This window comes from Trifolium pratense, linkage group LG1 (assembly GCF_020283565.1).
Source record: "Trifolium pratense cultivar HEN17-A07 linkage group LG1, ARS_RC_1.1, whole genome shotgun sequence".
NCBI classification, from domain to species: Eukaryota; Viridiplantae; Streptophyta; class Magnoliopsida; order Fabales; family Fabaceae; genus Trifolium; species Trifolium pratense.
The window spans coordinates 17561640-17572870 of record NC_060059.1 but is presented as its reverse complement, the minus strand read 5'-3'; the positions used below and the strand labels follow the sequence as shown (position 1 = coordinate 17572870).

Here is an 11231-nt window from a genome sequence, read left to right as displayed (position 1 = left end):
AGGGTTGATAGGGCCACAGATGTCAGAGTGTATCAATTGAAGTCTTTCTGTAGCTCTCCAATTTGAAGTTTTAGGAATAGAATCCCTATGTTGCTTGCCTATAATGCAGCTTTCACAAGTTTCTGCAGTTTCTTGTAAAGCAGGCAATCCCTTAACCATGGATTTCTTTGCTAAAATATTCAACCCTTTAAGATTCAAGTGGCCATATCTGCAATGCCACAGTTGTGTAAGATCTGAACTTGTAGTCTTGAAGCACATTGGAGTGATCACTGAAGCATGTATCATGTACATTCTATTAGCTGACATCTCAGTGGACATAAGCAAACCTCTGCTTTCATGATACACCTTGCAACTGTTATTGGAGAAGACAATTGTCAAGTTTTTTTGTTGTAATTGGCCAATACTCAGCAGATTATTCTTCAACTCAGGAAGATAATACACACTAGTGATGACATGCACTATTCCTCCAATTTGCAATCTCAAATTGCCCTTTCCCATGACTTGCATTCTTGAATTGTCACCCAATTTCACAGTTTCTCTAAACTCTGAATCAAATTCAAACAGCCATTCTTTCTTTCCAACCATATGATTGCTGCAGCCAGAATCAAGAAACCAGATCTCATCTTTCAATTCACTTTTGACTGGTTCTTTAAGCTTTTCTTGCGCCATAAGCAAGACTTCACCATGTTCATCAAACTCTGCATAGTTTGCTTCTTCCCAAGTTGGACATTCACTCTGGTAATGTCCAAGCTTGTGGCATCTGTAACACTCAACAAGCTCTCTACTTTGTTGTCTACCTCTGCCTCTTCCACCTCTTGAACCGTTTCTTCCTCTCCCCCTACCCCCACCTCTACCATGTGAAGCCTGCAAGGCCTGTTCTTCATCTTTCACTAGGGTAGGCTTCATTCTTTTTTCATGGACCAACAAGCTGCTTTGTAATTCATCAATTGTAAGGGTGGTGACATCATTAGACTCTTCTATGGAACACACAACGTAATTGAATTTTTCACTCATGGATCGCAACACCTTTTCTACAACTATAGTCTGAGTCAAGGTTTCACCTGAAGCACTCATCTTGTTTGCAATTGCTAAAGTTCTTGAGAAAAAATCACTTACAGACTCATTATCTTTCATCTGCAAGATTTCAAATTCCTTTCGCAATGCTTGAAGCTGAGCCCTCTTCACTTTGGTCGAACCTTGATATTTCTTGCGCATTGATTCCCAAATGTCACGAGCTGTGTTGCGTTCAAGAATAGTTTCCAAGATTGATCTTTCAATTGATTGAAAGAGAAAGTTCTTGGCCTTCAGATCTTTGAGTTTGCTTTCCGCTGCAAGTTGTCTTTGTTCTGCAGTTGCGTTTGCAGGCGCAACAATGATGCCATCTTCAATTAGGGACCAATATTCTTTCGATCGAAGCAAGTTTTCCATAAGCATTGCCCAATGATCATAGTGTCCATCAAACTTTGGAATTGATGGACGAAGATAATCAGAATCAGCCATTAGAGGGCAAAAGAAAGCGATCATTCGAGGAAGAAGATGAAGTTTGGGAAGAGCGATTTGTAACGGTTTGTAACGGAATTGTAACTGAATTTGCAAAATCTGCGATTTGCAGTTATCAGGACCCTTGTGGGCTCACTGATACCAAATGTTAGGTAAAATGGTGTTCTCTATTATTCACATAAGGCAATGCACCTTATATAGGCAAGTATACAAGGAGATTTAACACTAGCTTGAACAACAAGCAACTAGTTGGTTCAAGCCAACCTGCGCGCGCACGCCTGTGGGCTTGGCAAGCCAGGCCTGCTTAGCTGCTTAGCTTACAATCCAACATTAATGAGATTCAGATATGATATTAGAATTTGAGAAGCCTATACTCAACCACAAAAGCTAGTTTGAGAGTTGAGGTTTGCACTACCCTTATAAGTGGCGGAGCCAGGACCCTAGATTAGGGGTGCAGAATATTAAAATTTATAACTATGATATTTAAACATATTTTATTCTTTCATATACATTAAACATCACATTTTCTCTCTAAAGGAGTATATACGCATATTGGTATACACCAAACATTTTTTTTTAAAATTTAATTTATAGGGTGTAATAAGTCGGTTTGGTTCAACTTTTTGAAAGTAAAAACTATGAACTAATAAAAAAAATAGTCGGTTTAATTTTTGTAATATTTTCATATGAAGTTTGGACTAAACCTATAAAAATTGTAATATTTTCATATGAAGTTTGGACTAAACCTATAAAAATTATGTTAGTTTGGTTCAATTCAACCGAGTTTAGATTTGTCAAACCAATGATTCTCCTTATTTAAATTTTAAAGCAAACACAACAAATAAATTCTACAATTTATAACTAAAGTTATATGTTTAGTCAAAAAAAAAAACTAAAGTAATATGTTATGCAATATATTTTCTATATTCATCAATAATTTGCTAGTCTAGTGAATTAATTACTTTTATAGGAAATGTATGAATTAATTAATTACTTTTAACATGCGACTTTGGATCGATTCTTTGACCCGATTCTTTGACCCAAAATTTCAATTTTAATTCTAATTGTAGTTAATTAACTCTTATTGTATAATCACTAATATATTACTCCCTGATGTAAGTCACTTTGAGAAAAAATTTGTGTCAAATTATAAATCACTTTATATTACCAATCAAACATTTAATGTTATTTTTATTATTATACCCTTAATTATTTATTACTCTCTATTTTTTCAATTATTCAATTTATCTTTCCTATACCATTAATGAAGAACAATTTTGTAAACTAACTCATAATTTCTCTTTTTCATACAACATTAATTACATTTCTTAATTTGTGTAATTTGGCCAAAGTAACTTATATTTTTGGAACGAATGAAGTAATATGAATAATAATGAGGGTGATGAAATAAAATATAAAGAGGTGAAATTGTAACATGTAGAAGGTAGAGTTTGAATTCAAAATTACCTACTTATTTATTTAAAAAAGTAAAATTGTGGTCACTAAATTATTTCACAAAAGAAAAAGAAACTGTTTTTTTTTATATGAGCACATGAATTTTCTACCTTTCATTATTTTTTGAAAAATTAAAACTATAATATTTACCACTTAGATTATGCACTATACTATATATTTGTGACCATTTTAAACATAAGCCAATCTGCCTCTGTGGTAGTAGTTCTTTCTTTGTGACTGAGATCAGTGGATCGTGTGTTAGGAAAATTAATAAAAGAAAATGGAAATTAAAATTCACGAGAATTAAAGGATGGGCGAAACAGCAGATGGACAGTGAATGGGCCGTGTTAGGAAATGTTGGGTTGTGTGTGCAATTGATTTGAACGGTTGCAAATCAGGTGCAAAATAAAAAACTGAGCGGTTGCAAATATTAATAAATGAAGATTATTGGTATAAATTATGAAAATCCAGGGGGTGCAGCTGCACCCTCTCATACATATGTGGGTCCGCCCCTGCTTATAAAGCTATCTATGTTAGAAATAATATAAAATTATTGATATGGCTCTATCCTAACACCTTAAGGTTTTGGGATAATCGGTTAGTTGACATGGTATCGGAGCTTCTATGACTAAGTGGTCTAGAGTTCGATCCCCGCTCCCCTCACTTTCTAATTAAAAAGTGGAATTTAAGCATATGGTAGGTGGGCCTATGCATTATCCACGCTTCAAGCCCAAGTGGGCTCTTGCGTGAGGGGGCGTGTTAGAAATAATATAAAATCATTGATATGGCTCTATCCTAACACCTTAAGGTTTTGGGATAATCGGTTATTTGACAATCTATGTATGTCATATCTCTAGCCAATGTGAGACTTCTAACACACCCCCTCACGTCCATGACTAAACAAACTGGAACGTGGAATCAACAACAACGGATGACCAAAATATGGGAGGTCTCCACAACAAACAACAAATGGATCTAGGATAGACTCTAATACTATATTAGAATTTGGGAGACATATACTCAACTACAAAAGCTAGCTCGAGAGTTGAGGTTTGCAGTACCCTTACAAAGGCTATCTATACCATATCTCTAACCAATGTGAGTGTAACGAATATCGAGGCCTAACTCATCCTTACAAAACCGGCTTGTAAGGTGAGGATTGCCTCCTCTTTATAAACTCTTCTCAAGAGTCCTATCTATCCGATGTGGGACTAAATCCCACTGAGTGTTGGCCGCTAACACACCCCCTCACGTTTCAGCCCGGCCCAATGGGCCTGAAGCGTGAACGATGTCGGAAGCCCAACGATAGACCTGATAGGCTCTGATACCATGTCAACTAACCGATTATCCCAAAACCTTAAGGTGTTAGGATAGAGCCATATCAATAATTTTATATTATTTCTAACAGTGAGACTTCTAGTTCTCAATCTTCGGAGAATGTGGCGTATGATCACGATTAATATTTATTTGGTTCAAAAACTTTTTTTTTACCTTCTACAAAATTTTGGTTTGTTGAGTAAAAAAATAACATAAAATAATGGTTAGCAAGGGTAGTTCAATGATACTAGGTACTAGGAATATTATTGAAGGTACCCCAATTCTCCTTCTCCACACTTATAGTGTGAGTCTAACTACAATAGTATTATACGTAAGAAAAATTGATTTGCATCCGAATACATTTTTCTTTCAACATGTAGTTCTACAATATTTTCGACGTGTAGTTCTACGATATTTTTGACCCATCAGCGCATATAATGACTTTGGCGTCGTTAGCATTGCAGACTCGGAAGTGTGGGTATTTCGAGCAATTCAATTTCATCATATTTATAGATTTTATCACATTTGTAGATATTTGTTGTTATATGCTATTAACATGGTTGTTGTGGGTTTGTTCACAGATTTATCCTTTTTAATTTTTAGCAATTTTAAATTTATATTATTCGATGTATTCTATCAATTTAATTGAATGAATATTATTTTTAATAAAAAATCTTTGGATAAAACAAGATTACTCATTTGAATATTTAAGTGATATATTGTAATAAAATAAAGTACATTATCAAGTTCCTAACAAATACTTATCTAGTCTTAAATATAAGAGACAATTTGGTGCATAAAAATTCATGTGTATAGTTTAAATTTAAATTGAATACATTCAATTTTATTGACATAACTGTCTCTTATATTTAGGATTAATTATTGAAGAGTAATAAGCATTCGAAAGTGGGGTGCTCCAAAGAAAATTGGAGATTTCATGACTATGACACAGAGCAAATGGATCAACGAAACATGGTGGGAGGCATATGAGGTGGAGGAGCATTTGGTGGTCCAATCCAACCTCTAGAAGGGTCAAAACCTCTTGCTTTAAGTTCAGCATGTTCTTGACATAAGGCACATGCATCACAACAAAAATGGACACAGCAATCACAACATGGTTCAGCTGGTAAACCAAACTTTGATCTCAGTTTCTCTCTGTACATGCATGAGTATAGCCAGTGACATGTAATTGTCATCAGTAATCCGTACACACATCCTTGCACAGCACAAGCTGCATTAATTAATTTTTCAAAACCACCAAAGAATTAATAAACATGTAATTAATTAGTAATTTCACAATTTCTACTAATATACAAGTATTTTGTACAGAATATGTATAGCAAAGTAGGCATGTTAATACGGTTCGATCACTAGTAATTGCGATCGGGATGAGGCTGAAACCACTTGATGTCAGAACTGACCCCCGAACCAGATTAAATTGACAGTGAAAGACAAAAAAAAAAAAAAAGTTGGCATGTTAATGTTGTGTACTTACAACTACGTCCTTCATCCACAATTTCTGCAATTTGGCCAAAGGTGATGCATGGTAAACAGCAAGTTATCAAACCTGCAATGTTTTGTATATCAATAACAGATAAATCATTTAAGCATGGACATATAGACGGCTGACACGTCTACACTAATAATAATTTGAAAAATGATATATTTAATATAATCATAAGTGTTAGGGTCGTGTTAGTGTCCAACACAGACGTGTGCCTGATACCAGGACACGCCTAATCCCGAGGAGTGTCTGCACCATTGCAAATTTGCAAAAAACTGAAAAGAAATTGTGGTCTAACTATATGTATTGATTGATCTTACATGTTCCTGCGTTTTCTCCACAGCCACAGAATTGAGCTGACCATTTAGGTGGGGAAGCACGACCAAAGATGTTCATGTTTAGCAGAAACCTTAACTATGAAAGAACACGGTTAATCAAATGATTGCACAGACATATCTCAGAGAATTTGGGTTGTCTTGTCTATATATAAATACAAATATCCATTGGAAACATCAGTTATCAATTGTTTTGAAGTGTTTGTTAGGATTTAGGAATTAGGACTTGTTCAACTCAAATCAGAATGCTACATGGATTTCATTTCATACCTTAGTCATTTGTCTTTTTGCTTCTTAATTATATCAATGCCGTCTGGTAAATCATGACTTAATTACTAATTAATTGCGTTTGGCCGTCTTCATAATTTTCTATTCTACTAGTATATACTCAGTTGTGTTCCCTTTGACCGGAACAATATTTTAGGCCCTTTCTCCTAAGGATTGAAAGATAAGATCATTTATGCAAGACAAGATCATACCGGGCAAATTTGTTATAGATTTCAGAAAATCATTTTTAATAATTGACTTTTTTTTGAGAAAAGTGATTTTCACTATGATAAAAAAAAAAAAACTTCTCCATTTTCTGTATAGTTCTAAAAATTAATCTCTAAACATCTCTAAACTATTGAGTATCAAAATCAATTTTTTTTACTATTTGTAACAAACGGTATTGAATATAAATATATTCAACGATACTTTATCACTTTCGAAAAGTCTTAAAAATAATAGTACTACATGGGTTCAGGGATATACACCGCTTGACCATCGTAGATGGTGTTGTGATCTTCACGCTTGGTGCTTGGACTCTATGCCATGGAATGTACTTCCTTCTCCAAATGATAGTCCGTATTATGTTTGAATGAGTTCCATGATGTGTACAGTGTGATAAACATGTTGATTTCGGCCACATGTTTTAGATCAGACGATTCTGATCTAAAACAATATGATAACTGTGTGGATTTCAACAACATGAAATCTTGTTCCCTCTCCATGTGTTTATCTTTTGAGACTACATTGAGGTAGCTTCCACGCCACATCATCACAATTGATTAAAGCTTCAATGTCATATTCTATTATATATTACCCCAAGATTGACTGTTTCATGTGCGCAGTGTGGGTTGGGCCTATAAGACCCATATCTTTAGAAAAAATTGGTCAGGGGTGTAAGTAAAATAACGTGTGGTGTTAATAGTTTTTATCCACGGGTGTAATTTTTCAGCCCAATAGTACCAAAGAAGCATCGTAACAGAGGAGCGGAATTTGAAATTCAAAAGGAAAGTATCCGTTGCTCAACGATTTAATTTATCTTATTATATATAAATAAATCGTGTAAGAAAATATCTTCATCTTCATTTCTTCAAAAACCACTTTCAGAGTAACCCTAATCCTCTCTCGATCGCGATTTCACATTTTCGCATTTCCAGGTTTGTATTCAATCTACTAATTCGCGTATCTGTGTTGATTTTTCCTCTTGGTGTATTCAATTTCATGCTGAATTAGGTTTTAATTCTGATTTGTTCTACGCCTATCAATTGTTATAGCATTGATCCCGATCTGTTCAAATATCAATGTTTGAATTTTGTTGAATTAAGTTTGTGATTAATTTATGCATATGAATTTTTGTTTAATTTTGATTTTGATTTGTTTTATGTTTTGCTTTGACTTTAGAACTATATCGTGAGAGAGATGGAGAAAATAGGAGTAGTATTATCGGCGAAAGAGGCGTTCGAGAAGCTAGAGAAAGTTGGGGAAGGAACGTATGGGAAGGTTTATAGAGCAAGAGAGAAAGCTACCGGGAAGATCGTTGCTCTTAAGAAGACTCGTCTTCATGAGGATGATGAAGGTGTTCCTCCTACTACTCTTCGCGAGGTTTCCATTCTGAGAATGCTCTCTCGTGATCCACATGTTGTTAGGTATTTGCCTTATCTGCTATTTTAGGGTAAAATAATTACAATTTGAATTAGATGTAAAATGTAAAATTAGGTTAACTTTGTGAAAAAATTGTCTATTAGGTTATTGGATGTGAAACAAGGTCAGAACAAGGAAGGAAAAACTGTGCTGTACTTGGTTTTTGAGTACATGGATACTGATCTCAAGAAATTCATTCGTACTTTTCGTCAAACTGGACAAAATATTCCACCTCCAGTCATCAAAGTACTGTTTATTTCCATTAATTTTTCAGAATTGGAATTATAATTGATTGATTATTGTTGTAATGTAGTTATTAGGTTATTATGCAATTAATTAATGATTTTGTGAATTTGATTTTTCAGGGCTTGATGTACCAACTTTGTAAGGGTGTTGCTTTCTGCCATGGCCATGGAATCTTGCACAGGTATACTTCATTTATTTGCCAAATAGATAGATTCATAGATTAGTCACTACTAGTACATGATGTACATCCACTTACTTAAGATTGGACCTCTATTATTGAAGGGATTTGAAGCCTCATAATCTCTTGATGGACCGGAAAACAATGATGCTCAAAATTGCTGATCTTGGACTAGCTAGAGCATTTACTGTGCCTCTTAAGAAGTACACTCATGAGGTAAAAGAGATATTCCAGAGCTTGATTAGATAGTTTTTGAAATGAAAATATTAGTTTATAATGGTGGATGTGTTATAGTACATTAGGCTTGGCAGGCTAATAATAAAATGTGTGCCTGTCATTGGATCATGACAAAGAGGCTTGACATTGGATCATGATTCATGACAAAGTTGATGTGAAAAAGAGATAGATTTATGGTTTCTCCCCTTTGTTAGTTTTGCATTCAAGGTGTATGTGATCTTATAATGCGGCTGATTGCATTACTTGTCATTTTCAGATACTGACCCTGTGGTATAGAGCACCTGAAGTCCTTTTGGGCGCTACACATTACTCAATGGCTGTGGATATTTGGTCTGTTGCGTGCATTTTCGGTAAGGATATATCTGGTTCAACCAAGTGAAATGATATTTCTTAGTAATTGTTTATCTTGCAGCATGTTGTTTTTAATCTAATTTTTGTTTTGATTATTACAGCTGAACTTGTCACCAAGCAAGCACTATTTCCTGGTGATTCTGAGCTGCAACAACTCCTCCACATATTCAGGCTGTTGGGGACTCCTAATGAAGATATGTGGCCAGGTGTTAGTAAACTAATGAACTGGCATGAGTACCCTCAGTGGAGCCCTAACCCTCAAAATCTCTCAAAGGCTGTTCCCACTTTGGAAGATGCTGGACTGGATCTACTCGCTGTAATTTATCCCCTTGCTTAGTTAACACTTAAACTTAACTGCTATTACTCTTTATTTTAATAATAATAATGTGATTTTTGTTCTCTATTTTGTTTTCAGCAAATGCTGCAATATGAACCTGCCAAGCGGATTTCTGCAAAGAAAGCAATGGAACATCCTTACTTTGATGACCTGGACAAGACCAATCTTTAGGTTACAAATGTTAATTTGGATGTAGGAACTTACTTCTTATCATGCTTCTCTCGAGCGCATATCAAAATCTGTTTAGGATGATTAACATTTCCTGTGTTATTTTGGTATTCTACCAGCATATTTCTCATCCATGGGTTACATAAACCCCTGCACTTAACAGCTGTGCTGACCTAATATCTACTTTGTGGTGATTGATTAAAAGTGAATTTTCTGTTTAACTGAAATTTATCTTACTATTACTTGCTGTTTTGATGATTGAGTTATCCTTCAGTTGATCAACTCTTTCTAACTGAAGCTTTTGTTTTCTTCATTAAGAATTTATGCAAATTCACATTTTTAAAAGCTGCCATATTTATGCAACTTCACAGTTATGCAGTATATGTGCCATTGGTGTTTTTGTTACTGAACATTGCTGTCATGAAAATTCTGCCATATATAGTTATGTAGTATATGTGCCATTGGCGGGGAGATATAATGGTACAAGTTAAGGTGTACCAAAATGGTGGGGTAATGCACAAACTAAGACCATGAGAAAGAATGGGAAGAACTTGGCAAACAGCATCACTTTTTGACTTATTACTTGACATTTCTCCGTCTACAAAACATAACAAACTCTATCATAAAAACATAACAAAATCAATCTGTAAAGATTTCAATTCTATAATTTGTCTGCTTTTATATTTGATTGAGAGTTTCCAGTCAAGGAGAGACTTGATATTGCCTCATGGATTAGGTGCTTAGTCAAGTCTTCATTGTTTATGAAATTGGATTTCTAGCAACACTTGTTTGCTATAGGTTTGAGATTTTGTACTTTACAGTGTGCTTGGATTGGATGTGTTGCTTTCATTGATCTCAAGTACCAGTGTGATTTCAATGTGAGTTCAATTCATTGAAGCACCTGCTGAGAGGTTCTACATGGCCGGCGGTCACACTTGTGGTTTTGTGAAAATCCAAACACATGCTTAGATTACTTTTGAAGTCACACTTGTGGTTTTGCGTAAATCCAAACACATGCTTAGACTACTCTTGAAATGAACCTGCTTCTTTGTTTCTTTTCCTCATTCCCTCATATTTTGGGAAGCCGATCTTGTAGAGAATGCCAATTCTACTTAGACTTGTTCAATTGGGTCCAAACTAAATAAGTGGTTATAATAAACTCTCGATGGTTAATGAGCTATAGTTAAACGACAAATCATTCAAAAAAATTGAGTTTGAATAATGGTGGAAGACTGGAAGCAATCCAAATTATCAATTAAATTAAATAGACTAAACAATATTTGGTGATTTGGGAAATAAGAATGCTATACAATTATTTACCCAAATTACTAAATAGTAAATAGTATGGTCGTAATAAGGATCTTCGGGTTTCTATAAATTCTCAACCTTGTGACTCGCCCCTATGGAAAGCCTTAACAGGTATTTGGGATCAATTCCAACAGTATACGGTTTTACAGTTAGGGGATGGTAATCACACTAACTTTTGGATGGATAGATGGGTGCCTGATGGATCTTCTCTCATGACGAGGGCTACCAACCAACTGATTGATTCGACTCTTGTTGTAAAAGATATTTTAACAGATGAAGGAAACTGGGATCTTAATTTCTTGAATGATAATTGGCCAACCAACATCGTGAACCAATTGGTTGCCCTTCCTGCACCTAGAGACACAGATGGGCCAGACTCTACAGGAT

General features: G+C 34.9%; 2 protein-coding genes across 2 annotated transcripts; one reads left to right on the top strand and one right to left on the bottom strand.

Moving 5' to 3' along the window:
* Positions 1 to 5140: 5140 nt before the first annotated feature.
* Positions 5141 to 6190, bottom strand: LOC123902399 (cell number regulator 9-like). Its single transcript, XM_045952111.1, has 3 exons — positions 6097 to 6190; positions 5768 to 5839; positions 5141 to 5503 (listed from the first exon to the last, which is right to left on the bottom strand). Exons 1-3 carry the CDS (start codon positions 6170 to 6172, stop codon positions 5235 to 5237), a joined length of 417 nt encoding a protein of 138 aa, XP_045808067.1. The 5' UTR covers positions 6173 to 6190; the 3' UTR covers positions 5141 to 5234.
* A 1188-nt stretch (positions 6191 to 7378) lies between these two features.
* Positions 7379 to 9763, top strand: LOC123902398 (cell division control protein 2 homolog D-like). The gene is made up of 8 exons (XM_045952110.1): positions 7379 to 7535; positions 7780 to 8024; positions 8124 to 8265; positions 8385 to 8446; positions 8548 to 8659; positions 8937 to 9030; positions 9133 to 9347; positions 9447 to 9763. Exons 2-8 carry the CDS (start codon positions 7798 to 7800, stop codon positions 9537 to 9539), a joined length of 945 nt encoding a protein of 314 aa, XP_045808066.1. The 5' UTR covers positions 7379 to 7535; positions 7780 to 7797; the 3' UTR covers positions 9540 to 9763.
* Positions 9764 to 11231: the final 1468 nt, after the last annotated feature.

Bases quoted from the DNA above. Each gene is read 5' to 3' on its own strand.
- LOC123902399 (XM_045952111.1), bottom strand. From the start codon at position 6,172: ATGAACATCTTTGGTCGTGCTTCCCCACCTAAATGGTCAGCTCAATTC. The intron at 5,840-6,096 runs GTAAGATCAATC...AAAACATTGCAG, and splicing joins TGGAGAAAACGCAGGAACAT to GTTTGATAACTTGCTGTTTA. The intron at 5,504-5,767 runs GTAAGTACACAA...TAATTAATGCAG, and splicing joins TGTGGATGAAGGACGTAGTT to CTTGTGCTGTGCAAGGATGT.
- LOC123902398 (XM_045952110.1), top strand. From the start codon at position 7,798: ATGGAGAAAATAGGAGTAGTATTATCGGCGAAAGAGGCGTTCGAGAAG. The intron at 8,025-8,123 runs GTATTTGCCTTA...ATTGTCTATTAG, and splicing joins CGTGATCCACATGTTGTTAG to GTTATTGGATGTGAAACAAG. The intron at 8,266-8,384 runs GTACTGTTTATT...TTGATTTTTCAG, and splicing joins TTCCACCTCCAGTCATCAAA to GGCTTGATGTACCAACTTTG.